Source organism: Notechis scutatus, chromosome 7, assembly GCF_049901735.1.
Source record: "Notechis scutatus isolate UNSWTSFEM ecotype Mainland chromosome 7, rNotScu1.2, whole genome shotgun sequence".
Lineage (NCBI taxonomy): Eukaryota > Metazoa > Chordata > Lepidosauria > Squamata > Elapidae > Notechis > Notechis scutatus.
In genome coordinates, this window is record NC_142015.1 from 16,260,804 (window position 1) to 16,283,617 (window position 22,814).

The window sequence follows — 22,814 nt, forward strand, 5'->3', positions numbered from 1 at the left end:
GGTGGGGCGGGGCATATGAGGACACCGAGGCTCCACCCCTCTGCGATTTCCATAGCAATAGCGCGGTCGCTCCGCCCCATTCCAGCGGTTATAAATACTGAGCGGTGGCGCCATTGAGTCAGGCTTCGTCGTGTTGTTGGTCTGGTTGCGGCCTAGCTGCTGGGCCGCCCTCACGATGGAGGGCAAGATGTGGGCGAAGCCGAAGTACTTAGCGATGGGGCTTGGGGGGATGCCTAAGGGGCACCCCGGGCACGTGGAACACAACGTAAGAGCCAGGCGAGGGACGGATCAGAGAGTTTCCTCATCACACACACACATACATCTGCGTCCTGAATAATGGTGGGGGAAATGAAAGATGATCTTTGCACATGCCCAGAGGCTCTTCTGTTGCTGCTCCCTGCTAGAGGGCTGAAAGCTGGTTAAAAGCAACCGACTGGATTAGGGCTAAATTCTGTTTTTCTTCATACAAAAAGTTTGCTGCTGCTCAGCCTCAGTTGCTGGCAGGTATAGTGCCTCTGTCCAAGGGGGGGGGGGGGGGGGGTCAAATCACTTAAAAGTATGGATAGGTCTTCCACTGAAGTCTTTCTCATTCATTTATGGATGTATAGCTTTTGTTCACCAAAGCATTCCCAGTGAGGATGATTCTTCCGCTCTTAATATATTACTATTTTTTTTGTCATTGCCTCTTCTACTTTATTCTGCCTTGCTCTGTACCTAGCAATTCTAAAACATAGCATTAATTTTAATTATGTTCTCCAGATTGATTACAGGTAGGCCTTGTTTATCTTCGGCTTCGTTGAGCATCTGTTATGACTGATGAAAAAGTAACTTTTGAACCAATTCTTGCATTTATGACCTGTGCGGGCCTGTAAAGCAAAGCAGAAGTCGTTACAAACAGTTTCATTTAGTGACTGCTTGCTTAAGAATGGAGCTGCTGGTCGTAATTGGGGTAGCTAAACCAGGACTGCCTATAATTCTTCTGTGGCTGATGCCTCTTAGGGCAAGTCACTCTTGAGTTGCTCTTCAAAATCTCTCTACTGGGGCCAATATGTCAACATCCTTGCCCATAAAAACCGTAAATTGAATACAGTGCTAGAATAAGAAAAAGCATCAAAAACAATGCTCAATAAATCTAGTTTGAAAATAAGTCATTGGATGTGGTTTGGCTATAAAAGATGAGGATCAAATTGCAAAACATATGAAGGGAGGATGATTAACTGTGTTTAAATTTATCAGCTGCCCAAGTCCATTGGACAATGAATGAATGAATCAAAAAAAGGGTGTTCTCTGTTGTGATGTTTGTCTTCTAAAGCAATATCCCTGCAGAGATATGGCTCCAACTCTGATATTATAAAGATCTTGGAATTAAGGTGAATAATAATGAAAAACCTGGCAGTTTTCTGGCATTGGGGTAGAGTAAGCGCTGGGCCCTTATGGGAAGTTCTATAGAGTATTGGGTATATGGTTCCTACACTTCCCGACATCCACAATATCTTTATTATATTGTCCTGCTTTTTAAAGTGTAAGCCACCAGAGCTACTTGGAATTGGGTAGCCTCTCAACTGAAATAAACATCCAGAAAATTGTAGTTGGACGGAGTTGATCAAATCCTGAACAAAAAAGAGGGGAAAAGTTTAAAAACAAAAGGCAATGTGTGAGGCAAGATTTATAGGAAGGCATTGAGAGCTTTACAGTATAATAAACTAGATTTGGCTGCATTTCTTTCTCTCTTGTCTCATTCCTTAATTCTTTAACTTTGCTGTCTTTGAATTATGCGTAATGTTCTCCTCTCCCCCCAAGGAAATGAGGTATGTATTTATGGACTAACGTTTATCTACTTTTTTTGTTATACTAACTCTTGTGTGGACAATTTTGTTTGTGAATATATTTTTTGAAAATATATGTTCTACTATTCCAAAGTAGATGTGATCCAACATAATGTTTTTTTCCAGTCGCCCAAACCTTTTGGTCACCAAACTCATTAGTTTCCTACCAGGATTCTACTTCAATTTGCTCATTTTTTTTGTCTTTCAATATCTGAATTCTCCTTTGTCTGGTTCTTTCTGATCATCTCTCACCAAGTGCCATGCCTGTTCCTCCACTTTTGGCATAAGTAGATATTTTTCTCTTTCCTCTGTTATGCACAGGTTGGTACTTTTCCAACCCCTTTGTCTCATTCCTACTTTTCTTGTATTTTACTTGTGGTTTTCCTGTCTTTGTTTCCATTTTTTTCTTGGGCTTAGACGTATAGAACTTTCTCCTTTATTTACCCAATACCTCAACCACCACACACAGGGGTGGGATTCTACCAGTTTGTACCTATTCGCTAGAACTGGTTATTAATATTCTAAGCAGTTTGGAGAACCGGTTGTTAGAAGAAATTACTGGCCTAATCCTGTAAGGAAGGAAACATTTTGGTGTTGCTTACAGAAACTGCCTCTCCGTTAACCCTTATTACATTCTTGGCAGGACTGGACTTCCTGTCTCAAGAACCTCTCTGGAGTTTTTTTTTCCTCCTTTGATGGTACTTTGCTTGTGTGGAGTGACCATTCAAAGTTACAATGAAAAAAGTGACTTATGACCATTTTTCACACTTATGACTGTTGCAGCATCCCCACAGTCATTAGAGGCCAGGCGAGGAGATGCGTGCCTTGATGTGAGTGATATTGAGATGGCCACACCCAGCCAATAACATGACCACCAAGCCACATCCATCCAGTCACATGACCACCTACCACTTAAGCCACGCCCACAGAACCAGTTGATAAAAAATTTGAATCCCACCCCTGACCACACATGTCAGTTCCTTGTCTCTGTAGCATCCATGTACAATCCATCTACACCCATCTATTATCTATCGCTCAGATTTGTTGAGAATAGTTTGGCATACAAGTTTGATTAAATTATTAGCTAATCATGATTAAATTACACTATAGCATATTGGTGTCAGATTGGTTGTGTAGAACTACTGTGTCTCAGATGGTTTGTTGTCTGCCTTTTGTGCTCACAGCTTTGCAGGCCAAGCTTCCCTGGAACATTTCTCCAACATCCTCAGCATTTCTCAGGGACAGGTAAGAGGTGAGCTTGGGTACTTACTGTTTAAAGACCACAACAGCGCTGTTTCTTAAGCTGTGTGCCATAATATGCAATACGAGAAATATTTGAATTGCTAAGTTATAAGACGTACATTGATAAATCATCAAACCAATATTTTCAAAGAATATTATTAGTCCCTTGCATATATTGGTATCAGAGGCGGTATTCAGCAGGTTCTGACCAGTTCTGGAGAACCGGTAGCAGAAATTTTGAATAGTTCAGAATCCCACCTCTGACTGGCCCCACCCCCACCTATTCTCTGCCTCCCAAGTCCCAGCTGATCAGCTGGGTCTTCTTTTTGTTCCCCTGCACAGGAGAATGGAGCTGGAAAGCAGGTTAGTGGGGTGGGCAGAGAATGCAGGTTTTACAGTGTCCTTCCCCTGGAGTGGGGTGGGAATGGAGATTTTGCAGTATCCTTCCCCTGCCATGCCCACCAAGCCATTCCACGCCCACCAAGCCACGGCCACAGAACTGGTAGTAAAAAAAATTTAATCCCACCACTGATTGATATGATGATATAAGTTAGCAATCCCCAGCCTTTTTTGGCATCATGGACCAGTTTTGGAAGAAAAATTGTCTTCCATGAAACCAGGGTGGTGGGGGGAAAGAAAATGGTTTCATGCGCAGATGAAGTTTCACTTGCTTGCCTGCCACTTGTGCAGCCTGGCTCTTGGCAGTCCACAGACGGGTACCGATCTGTAGCCCAGTGGTTAGGGACCACTGATCTTAAGTGATGTGAATTTATCTGATGAAATCTGGGGCTCTTTGCTTATTATTTACACCAGTAGTTCTGAACCTGTGGTCCGTGGACCCCTGAGTGTATGTGTGAGAGAGAGGTGGTCATGAGGTCTGCAAAGGCTTGAAGAAGTGTTATGATTTAAATCTTGAATTGGGTCTTGGTGGTCCAATGGCCACAAAAGGTATTTTGAACGGGAGCTGCGGTGAAGAAAATGTTGAGAACCACTGATTTTCACCATGAACAGAAACTCTATTGTATTAAAATTTTTGTATTGATCTGCATTGTCCAGATCGGTGGGTCTCATCCTGTGGTCTGGGAACTATTCATCCATCCAAGTATTATAGATGGTTTTCTAATGCGGGTACCAGAAGATGTGTGTATATGTTTGTATAATTTCAAATGGCCCCTGTAAGTTAATTCCTACTATTTTTTTTTATAACCCTGCAGAACCATAAATCTCTAAATTGGACTTGAAATGTTTCATCACTGTATTTAAGTTTTTTTTAAAAAAAATAACATTGGCCAATCTAAAACTGTTTGGAAAATTCCTTTTAAGGATGCATCGTTAGGAGGAACAATGTGATCATGGAGAGACACGATGAGAAGGATGATGACAGAGGTAAGAATTATGGATGATGGGAAGATGTATTTAGCCCTAGCTATGGTTGAAATAGTATGCTGATGTCTGGATCCCTTCAGATTGTGGGCACTTTTCCTGGGAATCAAATATTCCTACACATTCCAAAGTGCCTCACCCCTTCTGTTAAAATTGGCCACAAGTAGTCTGTCAGGGCTCCAACAAATCCACCCTCATTCAAAGCAAAAGTCTCTAGCCGCATCTCAGAAAAAGTAAATTGGTTTATTAGAAATTGCCATGTTGGCGTGTGTCTGCCTGCAGCTGATACTAAATCACATCATACATTTCCCCCTTGACCCTGGTCCTTCCCCCACCCCCTGGATGTGACTTCTCCAGTAGGACACATCGGTCTCCAAGAGTCATCCATCATGCTCTCCAATAACCACCTTGTGCTCCGACAACTTTGGGCTGCTGAGTTCATTATCTAGGCCAGGGTGTCCAACCTTGTCAACTTTAAGACTTGTGGACTTCAACTCCCAGCCAATTCTGGGAGTTGAAGTCCACAAGTCTTAAAGTTGACAAGGTTGGACACCCCTGATCTAGGCATTTCAAAAATGCCTTGTTTTCCCCCCACTCCCTTTTTCTGGCTGCTAAAAAGACCAAAGGATCTCTTTCTAGTGGGTAAGAGTCACTTATAACCGACCCCCTCCCCCAAGAATACAGGGTAGTCCTCGGCTTACAACCCCATGGAAGCCCAAATTTTCCATTTCTAAGCAAGGTAGCTGTTCAGTGATTTTTTGCCTTCTTTTACGACCTTTCTTGCCATGGTTGTTAAATGAATCACTGCAGCTGCTGAATTCTTAACACGGTTGTTAAATGAATGTGGCTTCCCCATTGACTTTGCTTGTCGGGAGGTCACAAAAGGGGATCACACTTGACCCCAGGGACACCGCAACCGTCATAAATATGAACCAGTTTGCCAGGCATTCGAATTTTGAACACATGACCCTGCGGACGCTGCAGTGGTCGTAAGTGTGAAAAACGGTCGTAAGTCACTTTTTTCAGTGCTGTTGTAACTTCAGTCCCTAAGTGAACTGTTGTGAGTCAAGGACTACCTGTACTTATAACCTGGATTTGAAGTTAGGCAGCCCCTACGCCCCCCAGGGTCACATGATTGCATTTCAGAGCCTGGCCACTGGCTCATGTTTAGGCCCTTTTGCTACAACCTGCGGTCGCCAGATTAGGATTTACAATATTTTTTTGCCAGAAACCAGTGTTTACATCCCATTTGTGGCAAAAAAACCAACAACCACCCATTGGGGACAAGGCATGTGAGGAAGAGGATGGTGATGACAGAGTGCAGGGTGGCCAAAAGGGCAGAAATTGGGAGGAGTTGAAGCCCCTTGTGGCCCTATGTGCCCGTGAGCTGTCGAACATCCGAAATTTGGTCCTATGACAGCAAAGACATGCACTGCAATGGCCGTAACTTCAGGGACCGGACGTAACTACTGTACCATTTGTTTGGTGCTGCTGTAACTTTGAACAGTTGATAAAGGAATGGTCATTCATCAAAGTCTGTCTGTATTCAGGTGTTCATCCTTACCCAGTTTATGCAGATTTATATGTTGGAGTCCGTATATCAAGGCAGAATTTAATCAAGCTTTACAGATTAAACCTTACTTGCTGGCCAACAGTCCCTATTGCCTTCTTGCCAAAGATGAAATGGAAATACATACAAATGAAATTCTACTTGACGCTTAGTTCATTTTCTGGTGATTAATAGATTCTCTCCCACCCCACTCACTCCACCCCTTTAAAGAGAAAAGCTGGCTGCCAAAGTTTTTCATTGATCAGGGCATCCATTTAGTACACTTAAGATTTCTCATGGGAAGTTGCGACTTACGAACTGTAGGATTTTGGCGAAGAAACTGTGAGCCCATTCCATTTGAAAGGAGCCACTCCTTGACTTTAGGAAATCAGTTGAAATGGTTTCAATTCATTCTTCTGCAACCAGATAAGCCCATTTTTATTCACCAGGCTGACTTTTCTGCTGTAGCAGTTCAGGTACTTGCATATATGGCTTACTGTACAATGAAGCGGATAGATGTTAAATATGAAATATCAAGCATATTTCAGTTGGTGCAATCTTGCCTATAGCCTGGTGAAAAGGCCACTTCTCCAGGCAGTTTTGAAAAGAAAGGTCTTCCCTCGGGAGGGTTGTATCGGTAAAGGGTATAAGCAGCACCGTCTTGGCTTCCGAGTCCATTTCTTCCAGGAAAATGCTTAACTGGTTTATTTTTCTCACTTTATCCAGTGAGTTTGGCAGAAATGTCTCTCCTGAATAAGCTGATCCGGAAGTCTCTTGTGGAATCGAGTTATCACGTGGAAATTCTACAGCGGGATCCCAAATCACCACTGTTTTCTGTAACCACCTTTGAAAAGCTGCATTTGTGAGTAATAGAATTTCCAAGTCATTATATTTATCACATAGAAAGTCCACACACAGTTTCCAGTCTCTTATAAAGCTGTCTATACTATATAATAGGTAGTTAACCAAGGGATTTTAAGTGTGTTGTTCAGATTAACTTGTTGACTGCTTTTTCTGCTTTCTTCATATACATATATATACAAACATACATAAACACACACATGTGTATGTATGTGTGTGCATATATATGTGTGTGTGTGTAGAAGCAAAAAAAGTAAAACAAAATGAAACAAAACAAAGCATTCAACTAACAACAAAAAGAAAAGAAAAAGCAGTAAATTCATATATATGAATATATATACACATATATATGTGTTATGTCCCACCTGTATCCACAGGTGAGAATCTCAAGTTCCAGAGTTCAAATACTTTACGCAAACAAAACCAGAGACAGAATAGTTAATTGCTCTGTTTGCACAGTCCTTTGGCAATCCTTCTAGAATCTGTCTGGCAATTCTGTATAGTCCATAAATCACAACGCTGTAGTCAGACACACTTCTTTCCAAAGCAAAATCCACTTTGCTTTAGCACGCTCCTTATATATTCCCTGAAGGGGCGTGTCAGTCTCATTAATTAATCCTTTGCTGGATGTCTCTTTTCTAATTGAGATTGACGTCTCAATCTTCTCCTAGTCCTAGCATCCAGCCAGCATCCTGCAGTTTCATCACCATTTGAAGCCTCTGACACACTTTCCTGATTAACAGTTAACACCTGAGGTGCAATCAGGGAGGGAGTTGCAGAAGAGGAAGACGCCTCTGAAACTTCTAATAAATCAGGCTCATCTCTCAGATTCAACTCCTCCTCCTCCTCCAGACTCCTCTCAACGTCGCTCAGCAATGCAGGCTCGAATCTCAATGCCAGATCTTCCTCCTCACTCGAGCCTACATCTGCTGACTGACCTGGTTCAAACCTTGGAGGCACAACATATATGTGTATACACACACACACACACACACACATGCATACTGTATGTATATGCGGTATATATGAATTTATTGCTTTTTCTTTTATATATGTACTGTATATATGTACACAGACAGACAGACAGACAGACAGACAGACAGACAGGAAGGAAGGAAGGAAGGAAGGAAGGAAGGAAGGAAGGAAGGAAGGAAGGAAAGAAAGAAAGAAAGGAAGGAAGGAAGGAAGGAAGGAAGGAAGGAAGGAAGGAAGGAAGGAAGGAAAGAAAGGAAGAAAGGAAGAAAGGAAGAAAGGAAGAAAGAAGAAAGAAAATAGTGTACAGAGAGGAAAAAGTGATCAATTTAACAATCAACATGTAGGATCCACCCTGGCTGGTTGCTGAAAATATATGTAAAAGATTTTGCTGCTCTTTTTTTTCTTTCTGCAACCAGCCAGGGTGGAACTTACGTGTTGAATGTTAAATTTAATTGATCACTTTTTCCTCTCTTTTTTTTGTACACTATTATGTATGTTCATTTTTGATTCATTTTGTTTATTTACTGTTTTGTATTTTATTTTTAACGATAAAACAATATGTAGTATTAAAAAAAGAATGTGCAAGTCATTCACCTTGATGCATTCATTCTTTATTATTATTATTAACAACAACAATGTTATTAATTGTTGCCCAGTACATTTGAACCCTTTGCTGTTTTGACAGAAAGCCGGAACTATTGCAAGGTGTTTATGGCATGGGTTTTAACAGGCCATCCAAGATACAGGAATCCGCATTGCCAATTATGCTTGCTGATCCGTAAGTTGGTTTAAAAGAAATGTTTAAAAAGAAATTAGAAGGACCTTGCTTGTATTGTAGCTCAGGAAAACCCTGTATCAGTGATGAACAACCTTTTCGGCACCGAGTGCCCAAATGTATGTGCATGTGCACGTGCCAGATCGCTGGAAAACCGAAGACCAGCTGGCCAATGTGCAAATGCCTGTTTTTTTTTTTGTTTGTTTTTTTGCTGTTTTGGGGCTGTTTCCAGGCTGGTTTTTGTGCCAAAAACATCCTGAAAAATGGCCTGAAACAGCCTGTTTTGAGCCATTTTCAGGTCGTTTTCTGGACTGTTTTCAGGCTATTTTTCAGGCCAAAATTGGCCTGAAAACAACCCGAAAACAGCTTGAAAAAGCCCCCAAAACGGCCTGTTTTTTGGCCGTTTTTGGGGCCTTATTCTGGCGCTCCGGTGCCTGTGAAGACCAGCTGGCCAGTGGGCATGTGCATGCCAGAAACCAGAAGAGCAGCTGGCAATGGTGCATGTGCCCACTGAGAGGGCTCTGCATGCCACCTTTGGCAGGTGTGCCATAAGTTCTCCATCACAACCCTATATCTTCTATTAGTTGACTTGGATGTATGGGAATCTCAGTTTATCTGCCTTAAAGCTGAGCTATTGCATTTCTTACTTGGGGTGTCAAAGATGGTAATTGTATAAAAAGAATGCTGAACTGATTGACGGGACTTTGGGGTTCTCATGAGCTAAGACAGGGCTGTCAGACTCTTGACCCCGGGGGGCGGATGTGTCACGCTGGCCTGCCCACGCCTCATTTAGAGAAGGGGGGGAAAGTCGTGATACATCACATGACACTACCGTGACGATGCAAGTTTGAAAACCCCGAGTTAAGATAAACGCAAAACAGCCTTTTTGTTTGGATGGGGCTGAAGTGATGATGAAGTATTTTCCCCAAAACAATATAGAGACAGGATACCAGATTTATGTTTGCTTTCCATATGACAATCCTGTTGCAGAAATCTTTTCAGCTTGCTCAGTTTTATTATCCTTCAAAATTATATACATTTATTGTTGTTGTTGTTGTTGTTGTTATCTTTTCTTAGTCTTTGAGGCTTGTAATGTAATGTTCTTCTCCTGGTTCTCCTTATTTAAATGCCATTTCCACTTTATTTTTTGTCCATTTTATATTAAAAAAGTAATCCTGGAATCATTTTATTCTTTCCCTTTCTCTTGTTGGTCAGTTGCTCTCTATTTGCACAAATGTTAATAAAGTAATTTTGTATTTCAGACCTCAAAATCTTATAGCACAAAGTCAGTCAGGGACAGGCAAAACAGCTGCATTTGTTCTGGCTATGTTGAGCAGAACAGACCCAGAGAAGGAATTTCCACAGGTAAAAGTCACTAATTTGCTCAAACCTTGCTGCTTTCTTCAAGGACAGTTCACCAATACTATTTTGGGAACGCAGTTTTTAGTCTTAACTCAAGTAAGACTGTTTCCTTGCCTATCCTTTGACTGAAAAATATGATAGCAAAAGCTTTATAATCTGAAGTTTTGTAAAAAAAATATATTTTCTACTCAAGTTTTGATGCCCTTGCTTTTTTGGCACATGTTTACCAGTAATTTAAGCAATATAGCTATGTGGGCAGCGATGAAACAATTCACCCAAACACACTATTTTATTGGACCAATTCAGCACATGCACACATACAGACACCTGATCTCAAACACTTTCCAAAATTGCCTGCTTAAAAATACAATAAGGAGTGAGTGAGAAACTGAGGTAATATCTGCCTTTTTAAAAATATGCTCTAGAGTTGTTCATATAGAAACAGCAAAAGTCTTTTACAAGTTCAAGTACATATTTAGTCAGAAAAGTACAGGTAGTCCTTGACTTAACGATCACAGTTGAGCCCAAAATTTTTGTTGCTAAGTGAAACATTTGTTAATATTGCCCCATTTTACAAGCTGAAGGGCCACCATTGTTCAGAGAATCGCCACAGTTAAGTGAATAACATGGTTGTGAAGTGAATCTGGCTTTCCCGCTTGACTTCGCTTGTCAGAAGGTTACAAAAGGCGATCACACGACCCAGGGACACTGCAACCGTCATACATGTGAGTCAATTACCAAGCATCCGAATTTAAATCATGTGACTATGGAGAATACGGCAATGGTTGTAAGTGTGAAAAATGGTCCTAAGTCACTTTTTTCAGTGCCGTTGTAACCGGTCATTAAGTGAAATATTGTAAGTCGAGGACTACCTGAGCTTATAACCTGGATTTGAAGTTAGGCAGCCCCTACCCTCCCAGGGTCGCATGATTGCAAGCTTGGCAACTGGCCCACATTTAGGCCCTTTTGCTGCAACCTGCGGTCGCCAGATCAAGATTTACAACATGTCGTAACTTTGAACAATCACCAAATGAACTGTCGTAAGTTGAAAACTTTATTTTTTTGTATTTATTTATCGCTTACAAGATAATAGATATAAGCAGGGGTGGGATCCGACCAGTGTAACTATCGGTTCGGTGATTTTGCGATTTGCAAACCGGTTCTATGTCTGCTGCTCTTCAGTTCTACAGAGCCGGACAGAACCGGTAGAATCCCACCGCTGGGTATAAGTATAAACTTGAGTAAGAATACAGGAAATATGTATGAATAAAAGGGGGCATTAGGACAGGACAGTAGGCACGATGGTGCACTTATGCACGCCCCCTCTTAGGAATGGGGTGAGGTCAATAGTGGACTTCATGCAAAGGGGTGGGGGTTCAGATGTGTGTGTCAACTCATAAAACATTCCTAAGCCTGTTTTAGTAGTTGCCATTAAAATGGGGGGGGGAGGAAGGAAATCCGGAAGAGCAGTGCAGCAGTTTGAAAGCGGAAGTACATTCCAACTCTTATCTTTAAAAGGTTGTAACGAAAATACCAGAGCTTTTGCCCCCAAATATATTTAATTGGAGAACGTGAATGATGACACCCAGCCCATGAACGTGCTCAATTGGAGAATCTGATTTATGACACACCCAGGGGGGAGGGGGGAAACAGGGTCACAGGGGACTGTAAATTCCATATGCCAGAGTTGGCTCCATACAGGGCAGTGCCAGTACGTCACCTCTAATAAACCCTTTGAAAGATTTTGAAGTTTGGCTCGAGAATCATGATTTAATTAGGGCGATTGCTGGAATCCTGACAGCGTGATCATAACACTCCTTCCAGTATGAGTCTGTCTGTCTTAAAATACAGAAGAGTTGCACCAAAATAACCCGCCTTTATGAATGTGCTGCAGTTCAGCTCCTTTTGAAAGGAACATGGGAACAATTGCTAGGAGATAGCGATTTCATAAGAGGTAGATACTTTGTAAGTCATAATTGCTCCACAGTCAAGTCAAAATTGAAAAGCACCCCAGGAAGTTGAATCAGTGGATGTGAAAACACTCGGTGTTATTGGCATCCCTTGTTGAAAACTACATTTAAAATGTGGCTATAGATAAGTCATCCATTTCTCTTGTCTTGCCTTGAAGTGCCTCTGTCTCTCTCCCACCTTTGAACTGGCTATTCAAACTGGACGTGTTGTTGAGAAAATGGGAAGATTCTGTGTCAACATAAATGTTAATTATGCTGTTCGAGGCAACAGAGGTAAGGATTTCTTACATTCTGTATATGCTAGATATTTAACCTGCCTTTCCTCCATCACCTTCTGGAGGTACATCTTCTGCCTCTTCTAGTTTTTGGCCCTAGTCCATAGTTTCTTAACCTGAACAACTTTAAGATGTGTGGACTTTAACACCCAGAATTCTGGGAGTTGTGGAATTCTGGGAGTTGTGGAATTCTGGGAGTTGTGGAATTCTGGGAGTTGTGGAATTCTGGGAGTTGTGGAATTCTGGGAGTTGTAATCCACGCATCTTAAAGTTGCCAAGATTAAGAAGCACTACCTCCTAATCAATAACCCTCTGAAGTGGGTTGGACTGAAAGGGAATAATTGGTCCAGAGTCACCCAGTGAATTTTCATGACTGAAGATCTACTTGATCCTGGGTCCTCCTCCAGTAAAAATCCATCACCCTAATGTTCAGGGTCTCTCTCTCTCTCTGCAATGCATTTCCACCTGCTCTTCATTGTGCTAATACTTCTGTACTTATTTTGTAAAACACAATGTTGCCGACCTCCCCAGATGCATACTCAGGACAGTATCTCCGCTTCATATAGGGGATTCTTCCACAGTTTTTTTTTTAAAAAACTCTTGTAGGAATCTTTTCAGTTGCTAAGAACAATATTACAGTTCCATTTTTTATTCTCCTAGATGATTTTTGCTTCAGACCTGGAAATTTTCTGTGCTGTCCATGTTAATTTGTCCAAATATTGCGGGGGTGGGGTTTGTATTGCTGTAATTTACAAATAATGGAGTTGGAAGGGATCTTGGGAGTCTTCTAGTGAATCTAGTAGAACCCCCTGCTCAATTAGGAGACTATTTTCGACAATGGTTGTCCAGCCCCTTCTTAAAAGCCTCCATTGTTGAAACACCCACAACTTCTGAAGGTGTTTCATTGGTTGAATGAATTGTCAGGAAATTTCTCCTTAGTTCTAGGTTGCTTCTCTCCTTGATTAGTTTCCACCCATGGCTTCTTGTGCTGCCTTCAGTTGCTTTGGAGAATAGCTTGACTCCCTTTTCTTTGTGGCAGCCCCTCAAATATTGGAGCACTGCTATCATGTCAGCCCTAGTCCTACTTTTCACTAAACTAGACAAACCCAATTTGGTTTTTAGAGTTGTGATGGCCAGCCTTACATTTTAACAAATTTAATTTAATACATTGTGGATAAATAGGGAAAATAATTGTATTTTTTCTTACAACCAGAAAATATTAGGAATTACTTTCTTCTATGTTAGATTGCAATATGTAGTTATTTGTACTCCACCAAAACATTTGGTAACGTTGGCTTAACCATACTCTAGAAATGTCACAATGAGCTTCCATTAGATGCAAATATATTTAGAAGAACTTGTCTGTTGCTTTTTGGATAGTATGAGGGCCATGACGTAAACTCATTCTCTTCATACTTCTTTTTGTCCAGAGTAGGTAATACAATGCCCTCCATATATTCCGTACAGTATTACAAATCCTGTGAGTCTCAGCCGGCAGACCAAGTTGCATCTAATTAGGTATCCAAAATATCTGGATGGCACCAAGAGACCCACCTTCATGCCTACCTTTGTGAAAAAGAAGGCACACAAGCTCAGTATGGCTCTGTTTCTCTTTTGGGGTTCAATAAGATTAACAATGTTTATTCTCACATTTGTTTTGCCTTCATAGCAATCTTGTAGGGTGCCCAACATTCTCTTCGGTTTCTTCCTTAAATATGAAATTGACCTGGAAGACCCTAAGGAGAAATTTCCTGACAGCTAGAACAATTAGTCAGTGAAATGAGTTGCCTCCAGAAGTTGTCAGTGCTCCAACACTGGAGGTTTTTAAAGAAAAGATTGTCAACCATTTGTCTGGAATGTATAGGGTTTCCTGCTTGACAATGGGGTTGGACTAGATGACCACCAAGGTTCCTTCCAATCTGTTATTCTGTTGATTTGAGGTTCCTAATTATCCATCCAATTTCATATTTCCCTCATTCTGAACAAGACAAAAAAACAAAAATGCTACTATATAGTCTTATGTTTTTTTCATTGCAGCAAATAATGCTTTTTACATGAGTATGTTTTTCTTAGTTCCAAGGGGGACTTCAATAAGAGAACAAATAATAATTGGAACACCAGGGACCTTGCTAGATTGGTGTTTTAAGCTAAAGCTTTTTAATATGAAGAAGATCAGAGTGTATGTGCTGGATGAAGCAGATGTCATGATTGATAAACAGAATTTCTTGGATCAGAGTGTTCGTATCCAGAGGTAAAACATGTTCTTATTTTTGTTTCTGAACAAGAGTTTATTTTCTACTACTAAACATCCCGAATATTTAACTTTTCCCAAGTTGCCTCAATGCCATGCATCATCCAAAGACAGTTGTAAAAATACAGATGATGTAAATAAAAAAAAAACTCTTACGGATTTATATTATTGAGAAAATCATTAAGATTCTTATCTCTGCCAGGGCAAAAGCAGATCTCAGGTTTAAACAAATGCTGCTTCAAATGTGGAATGGAAGAAAAGCATGGATGTGTTGGCACTTTTGCTTCCGAGCTTTGCAAGAAGCTGGGTTGATTGACAACTTTTGATGCCTACTGTTTGTCATGGTATCTGCTGCAAAATCACTCAAGTCATTGGTCACTTCAATTATACAATGCCCCTCTTAAAATTTCTGTACCACATTTCTTTTCCATGCACTATCTTCCTGTCTCCGATTTGAGAGCTTTCTGGGTTCTTCTCTCTTCTGCCCCCACGGAGTCAATGGACCATTGCTCTGTTTATCCCGGGACCATAAAACTTCGGGACTTCTGAGTTCTGGTTGCCATCAACTGAACCAGCATGGCCCATAAGGGAGGGATCATGGATACTGCAGTCCAAGTAGACCTTGGCTCGCCTTTGATCTATGAAATCACCACCCCCAAGAGCCATGATGGCGCAAGGGTTAGAATGCAATATTACAGGCTAACTCTGCCCACTGCCAGGAGTTCGATCCTGATCAGTTGAAGGTTGACTCAACCTTCCATCCTTCCGAGGTGGGTAAAATGAGGACCCAGATTGTTGGGGGCAATATTGCTGACTCCGTAAACCGCTTAGAGAGGGCTGTAAGGCACTATGAAGTGGTATATTTATTTGGAATTTATTTATTTGAACAATTTAAATTGCCACCTACTCATGGTGACTCAAGGCAGCTTACAGGAAATAAAAACACAATATAAAAGAAGTAAAAAATAATAAAAGATAAAAATAATAAAATAATAATCCTCTCCCCAACAACAACAACACACACACATACATACCAGCCATTCATTTAATGGGCTCCACCCTGCTCTGGGTTTCCCAGGCCTGCTGGCAAAACCATGTCTTCAGGGCCTTCTGAAAGAGTCTCAGAGTGGGGGCCAGTCTAATTTCCGGAGGGATGATGTTCAGAGGGAGCCACCACCGAGAAGGCCCTTCTTCTGGTGTATCTCCTTGTGGAATGGGACCTGCGACATTCCTTACCTGCCCGCTCTAGTGGGTCGGGTGGATGTGACCGGCAAGAGACGGTCCCTCAGATGACCTGCTCCTAAGCCATGAAGAGCTTTAAAGGTGACAACCAGCACCTTGAATTGCACCCAGAAGCAAATCGGCCACCAATGCAGCCCCCGCAGGAGAGGTGACACATGTCCCCCCCAAGGTCTGCAGAAAACCATACAGGCCGCTGCATTTTGCACCAACTCAGCTTCTGCATGCTTTATATAGTCTCATACTAAGTGCTATAAGTCTAAGAGAGGTCTTCAAACTTGGCAAGTTTAAGACTTGTGGACTTCAACTCCCAGAATTCCTGAGCTAACATGACTGGAGGAAGAATTCTGGGACTTGAAGTCCACAAGTCTTAAAGTTGTCAAGTTTGAGGACCTCTGGAATAGAGCATGCTGGCTAAGGAATTCTGGGAGTTGAAGTCCACAAGTCTTAAAGTTGCCAAGTTTGAGGACCTCTGGAATAGAGCATGCTGGGTAAGGAATTCTGGGAGTTGAAGTCCACAAGTCTTAAAGTTGCAAAGTTAGAGGACCCCTGGTCTAAGTGCTATTGCTATAATGCTATTAGTTGGATATGTCAATAACAATTCACCACGTCCAACTCACTCTAGGACAAGAATCACACGAATACCAAAGAAATAGTGGAATAGAGCCATTGAAGAAAGGATGCGAAAGGAGGGACAGAATGAAATGGGAATGGGCAAAAATCAAAATATTTTATTTATTTATTTTAAAAGTAATTAAAAAATAGAATTGTTAAATTGTCCTGCAGTGAGTTGGCCGCAGCGTGTTGTCTCCAACTCTACCCTTCAGGTCTGTGCTGATGAGCAATTTTCTGTCGTTAGAAGCACTGAAGATCAGATCTGGAAACCTCATGCATGGAAAAAAACACTGGGCTGCAGGCTCTGTGAAACACGTTCCTTCCTTTGTGGGAATCTTGGCCAAGGGCCGATGCAGAAAAGTTCCCCTGGGGACTTAATGTCGTCTCCTTTGATCCCTGTATGTTGGAATTATTCTTTCTTTAAAAACTTTTCCCCGTAGAGCTTTGTCTTCCGATTGCCAGCTGCTTCTCTTCTCCGCAACCTTTGAGCAGCCTGTGCTAAGGTTTGCCCAGCGCATCATCCCTGAGCCCAACGTCATTTCCCTCCGCCGAGAGGAGCTGACCCTCAGCAACATCCGGCAGTATTTCTTTGAGTGTGAGAACAAGGAAGACAAATTCAGGGCCCTGTGCAACATCTACGGCAGCATCACCATCGGCCAGGCCATCATTTTCTGCCAGGTGAGGTGCTCTGTGGTTGGCCCTTCCAGGGTGAAAACCAGTCTAGGAGCCCAAAGAGTTGTGCAGCCCAGTTCTGCTTTTACCATAAAGTCACGGGGATGAAACCTTGCAGGCCTGAAAGTGCTTCCCGCCCGCTCCCTCCATGGAACCAGGGAGGGTTTTATCTGAGGCTTCCCAGCAGGGAGTCCCCGACTTACGAAAGTCAAAGTTCATGTTGCTAACTGAGAAATTGGTTAAGGAACTTCGCCCCATTTTATGCCCTCTGGTAGCAAGTGAGCCACTGCTGTTAAGTTAGTCACGTGGCTGTGAAGTGAATGGGGCTTTCCCCGTTGACTTTGCTTGTCAGGAAGTCCCAAAAGGGGATCGTGTGACCCTGGTGTCAGGGTTCCAGCAATCTCCCTAATTAAATCATGATTCTCGAGCCAAACTTCAAAATCTTTCAAAGGATTCATTAGAGATGACATACTGGCACTGCCCTGTATGGAGCCAACTCTGGCATATGGAACTTACAGTCCCCTGTGACCCTGTTTCCCCACTCCCCCCTGGGTGTGTCATAAGTCAGATTCTCCAATTGAGCAGGTTCATGGGCTGGGTATCAGTAGTTACAACCTTTTAAAGATAAGAGTTGGAATGTACTTCCGCTTTCAAACTGCTGCACTGCTCTTCCGGATTTCCTTCCTCCCCCCCCCCCTTTTTTATGGCAACTACTAAAAGAGGCATAGGAATGTTTTATGAGTTGACACCTGGGACATTGCAACCGTCATACACCTGAGTCAGTTGTCAAGGATCCAAATATGAATCACGTGAGCACGGGGATGACGTAACAGTCATAAGTGTGACAAATGGTTTTATAAGTCACTTTTTCCAGTGCTGTTGTAACTTCGAATGGTCACTATACGAACTAACTGTTGTTAGTCAAGGTCTACCTGTGCACATTACAGTTCATTTCCTGACTCAGGTTCCTGTTATCCAAGCATTGTCTTGGTAAGCGGTTTTTCTTCCTGTCCCTCCTTTTCTTCTGCCCGTTACACCTGGCTAGAATTTGGCTAGATTCAGGCATCTTCCTGCAGATGCCTCACCACTGAATCTGGGACACACCCAGCAGCTACCAAGCAGCCCATAGCATTTTCAGTCGGTTTATATTGATGCAGAAATGCCATTCTTGTTAACAGTGGCCGTGAGAGACCGAAGAAGAAAGAAGAGTGGATGGCTGTAGTAAGCTGCTTCCTGGGTTCCATGTTTTTATTTATTGCTTCTCCTCCTGGAACCTAATTTCCATCGGGTGGGTTGTAAAGGGATACATTACAGTGCGTCAAAAGCGCAGCCGGTGGACTGTTTATTCCCTTTGTGCCACACTCTTTTCTTGTGTACTTTTGACAGACTCGCTACAATGCTAAATGGCTGTATCACGCCCTAAGAAATGACGGGCACCAGGTGTCCCTGCTGATCGGGGAGCTGACAGTTGAACAGCGGGCAGATGTGATCCAGCAGTTCCGCGATGGGAAATTCAAAGTTCTCATCACAACCAACATCTGCGCCAGAGGTACAGTTCCGGTAGATGAAGCTCTCCCTGAGTTAGGACTCAGGTCGCCTGCCTAGGTGGAGGCAGGCATCGATAAGAGTCCTTTATTGCCCTGTTAAATAAATGCCATAAGAAAACGCCCTACAACAGCCGCTAAGGCTCCACCCCACCCTTCCCTGAAGGCAGCCGCCCTCAGTCCCACACTATTCTGACCCAAGCCTTGTTCCTATCAAACAAACACAAAAGTATGTATAAAAGCTCGGGGTCCTCTTCGTCACTGCTGCCAGACTCCACGACCTCCGAAGGCAGCACCCCACTCTCCGATAGTCCTGGCCCCATCCCTGCATCACACGCACGCCCCTCATCTGAGTCCTCGCTCTCCGAGACCGCTGCCATCCGCACCTGCTGCCGGTGAACCACAACACAAACAAAACCCAGTAAATCACAAAAACCAATTGGCAAAGGCAGAGAGGAGGCCCAAAGAGAAGGTGCAATCCCACGGGGCAAGGCAGAGGCAGAAACACTCGAGTCAAGGCTGACATTTTCTAACACTGGGCGGAGAGTAAGGCAAAGCAGACAATTGTTCCTGACAAAGGCAAACTCCTCCCCATTGCTTCTCCTTAAGTCAACCCACACCAAGTGTTCCTTGTGAGGAGAGGTGGGACGACCTTGTCCCGAGTAGCCTTGGCTCTCCTTGGAGCTTGCCTCCTCTCTACTCTCCGTGCCCTTGGATCAAGTGGGGGAGGCAGCTGTTCTTCATCAGGGCGGATCTGCTGCCTGTCTACAGCCGATCCCTACCTGTGTCTGTGAGGGCAGGCAGCTCTCCATCCACTCGACTGCCTCCCCCAATGCCTGAGGGGCCTGGGACAGCATCGTCCTCAGCTCCTAGCCTCTCCAATCCTTCCAAGGGAGACCTGCCATCCCCGTCAGGTGGTCCCAGCTCTTCCTCCTTCTCTGAAGCGGGCTCCGAGGAGGCCATGACGCCCTGTTTTTTGCTGTTGCTGCCCAGGCATATGGATCCTCTCTTGTCTATATCTCTCCCCAGGCATTGACGTGATGCAGGTCACCATCGTGGTCAACTTTACCTTGCCTACCACAGTGTTCCGGGGCCCTGACTTTGAGGCCTACCTCCACCGCATCGGTCGAACAGGCCGGTTTGGGAAGAAGGGTCTGGCGTTCAACATGGTGGAAAGGCAGAACTTGCCTCTCCTGCTGGAGATCCAGAATCACTTCAGTGAGTGTGATAAGATCCCTGGGCCAAAACCCCACAAGGGTGGTGGTGGTCATGTGATAGATAGATAGATAGATAGATAGATAGATAGATAGATAGATAGATAGATAGATAGATAGATAGTCAGAAGCTTCATCGGCTTTTAATTTGCCCCAGAGCTGTAAGGTAGGAAACTCTGAAGGCTGCAGTGCTTGGAAGATCAGAGGCATAAAGGGATAGAATCACCTCCCTTTAATTTGGCAATAATTCTTAATGTCATTCACTTTAAATCAAATGGCCATTTCTCTGAGCAGGTGGTCCTCTCCCAAACCCATCATGGTCCACATCCATGCCCCGTCTGAATTTCTTAGAATGCCTACCGAGGACCCACACCTCACCTGTCACAAGGCCCTCACCTGATGTGCTCTACGTCTGACCCATCACAAGACTTATCATGACCCTCACCTGGCCTGACCCAAACCTGACCCATCACAAGCCCCTCACCTGACGAAGCCCCTCACCTGACGTGACCCTCCCATCACCAGACCCACTGACCACACAAAGCCATCATAACCAGAGGAACCACCAACACTGACATCCCCTAAACTCCCCTGAAGATGTTACTTACCTAGCCTGGTAACAAAATGTTTGGAAACCAACCTGCAAGCTCAACGAACGAACCTCCATCCTGAGCCTACAGGGGATAGAGGCGTTCTTGAAAACAGCTTATCTTAGCCACAGGTGGGTTTGTTTTGCAGTTTATTTTAACCAGAACCAGAGGTGGCATTCAGCAGGTTCTGACCAGTTCTGGAGAACCGGTAGCAGAAATTTTGAGTAGTTTGGAGAACCTGCAAAACCCACCTCTGGCTGGCTCCGCCAACCGCATCTATTCTCTGCCTCCCATTGAGTCCCAGCTGATCAGCTGGGTCTTCTTTGGTTGCCCTGCACAGGAGAACGGAGCTGAAAAGCGAGTTAGTGAGGTGGGGAGGGAATGGGGATTTTGCAGTAACCTTCCCCCAGGAGTGGGGTGGAAATAGAAATTTTATAGTATCCTTCCCCTGCCAAGCCCACCAAACCATGCCACGCTCACCAAACCACACCACGCCCACCAAGCCACACCACGCCCACCAAACTATGCCACGCCCACCAAACCACGGCCAAAGAACTAGTGGTAAAAAAAAATGTGAACACCACCACTGATGAAGAGGGGAGGGAGGAAGGAAGATTATAATGAAAGGATGGGAGGGTCTAAGTCCTGCCTTAGCACTTGGATTTTGCAGTATATCCTTCCCCTGCCACGCCCACCAAGCCAAACCCACCAAGCCACGCCCACAGAACCGGTAGTAAAAAAAAATTGAATCCCACCCCTGTTCAGAAGGGTGTAAAAATAGAATTTGGAGCCTGGCAGGCAGAAAGGGTAGTGTAGGCAGTGCTGTGTCACAAACCTCAGAAGGTGTACAGCTAGTCCTCATCGATCACAATTGAATCCAACATTTATGTTGCTCAGTGAGAAATGAGTTGAGTGAGTGTTGCCCTGCTTTACGGCTTTTCTTGCCACATTGGTTAAGTGAATCACTGCAGTTCTTAAAGCAGTAACACGGTGGTTGTTGAGTGAATCTGGTTTCTGATTGCAAAAGGGGATCCCATGATCCCAGGACACTGCAACCGTCATAAATGTGAGTCAGTTGTCAAGCATCCGAATGGGAATCATGTGACTATGGTTTGAATGGTCACTAAGCAGACTAAGCAGTCTAAGCAGACTGTTGTAAGTCGAGGACTACCTGCACCTACTGCAATTCAGTGGCTTATTGTGCCTTTCCAAAATGTCAGCTGCAAATTTATTTCTTCTCTTCAGAGATCTTGATCCAGCGCCTTGATCCAGAGGATATGGAAGCGCTAGAAAAAATAGAAGACTGAAGCCTTATAATTTTGTACAAGAGACTTTGCCCACGTCTATTTTGCTTTGTCAAATTAAAAGAAAATTGTTCCCGTATTTTTCTTCTGCAAACTGCTATGGTGGTGCGTAGAATTCTTCACATCATTAGCAGGAAGAGCCCTGAGCTTAACAAACTATTGATCTCAAAAACCCATTATTCTCTCCCTAGATGCACTGGGCCATTTTTCCCACTGATATGAGTACGACTATACAATAATTTGGGGTCTTTTTTCCTGAGAAAATGGAGGAACTCAGCGATTCACACAGTAAAGTTGTTTGTTCTTAAAATTCCTTAGTTCCACATGTTCAATATTTCCATCTCACAGTTGGATATTATACCACAGTGAGTTGTACCAGAATCGTGGGTATCATCAGATCCAAATGCATATGATATTTGACTTAAAGAGCGCTAAATCTGTACCATTTGAGCTACAGTTTAGGTTAATAAAGTGACTGTTAGAAGAGAGCATAAGAACAGGTAATTATTCTGCTTGCCTCTAGGGGTCAGTAGCTGCTCGTATTAAAAGTTGAGTTACAGGCGAGTTTGGTTTAAGGAGATTATACATATGTATATTGTACATATGTTTTTCTTTTTTAAAAAAATCCCTTTTCACTCCTTTGGATGGCCAATGTCTCTCAATCTTGGGTTCTCCCCCATAAGCCTGGGAATTTGAGGGATCTTAGATGTTCGTAGCGCTGCATTTCCATAGCTTTCCAGGATAATGTGTAAGAAAAAGCAACAGACTTCACTTCCTAAGTGAAAAATAGGCAAACTCATCGTCTTTTCTCTAACACCGCCGTCCGATAATTGAGCCCTACCTGTTGATGTCTTGTTGAAATAGACTGGACAACCATTTGACCAGGATGGTACAAGGCAGGGGTCCCTAAGCCCTGGTTCCATGGACTGGCAGTGGGACGTGGCATGCCAGAAACTGATCCACGCAATCAAGTGAAGCCCCATCTTCAGCACGCGAAACTATGCCACCTCCGGTCCGTGGGAAACCCTCTCTCCGCGGCACCGGTCCCTAGTGCTCAAAAGTTTTGGGGCCACTGGTATGAGATCTCTTGCTTTGAGCAGGGGGGGCTTGGACTAGAAGGCACCCCACCCAACCCCCGAGGTCCCGTCCCGCCCTGGCTTCTATGTT

The 22,814-nt window shown here is 43.4% G+C and overlaps 1 protein-coding gene across 1 annotated transcript; it reads left to right on the plus strand.

Moving 5' to 3' along the window:
* The first annotated feature begins 80 nt into the window (after positions 1–80).
* On the plus strand, positions 81–21,723 carry DDX25 (DEAD-box helicase 25). Its single transcript, XM_087969806.1, has 12 exons — positions 81–265; positions 3,011–3,071; positions 4,392–4,454; positions 6,727–6,862; positions 8,522–8,614; positions 9,874–9,976; positions 12,102–12,216; positions 14,292–14,469; positions 16,764–17,001; positions 18,382–18,544; positions 19,569–19,757; positions 21,589–21,723. Exons 1-12 carry the CDS (start codon positions 176–178, stop codon positions 21,648–21,650), a joined length of 1,491 nt encoding a protein of 496 aa, XP_087825932.1. The 5' UTR covers positions 81–175; the 3' UTR covers positions 21,651–21,723.
* Positions 21,724–22,814: the final 1,091 nt, after the last annotated feature.

Coding starts and splice junctions, on each gene's coding strand:
- DDX25 (XM_087969806.1), top strand. CDS start 176: ATGGAGGGCAAGATGTGGGCGAAGCCGAAGTACTTAGCGATGGGGCTT. Junction 3,072..4,391: donor TCAGCATTTCTCAGGGACAG/GTAAGAGGTGAG, acceptor ATTCCTTTTAAG/GATGCATCGTTAGGAGGAAC. Junction 18,545..19,568: donor AACCAACATCTGCGCCAGAG/GTACAGTTCCGG, acceptor ATCTCTCCCCAG/GCATTGACGTGATGCAGGTC.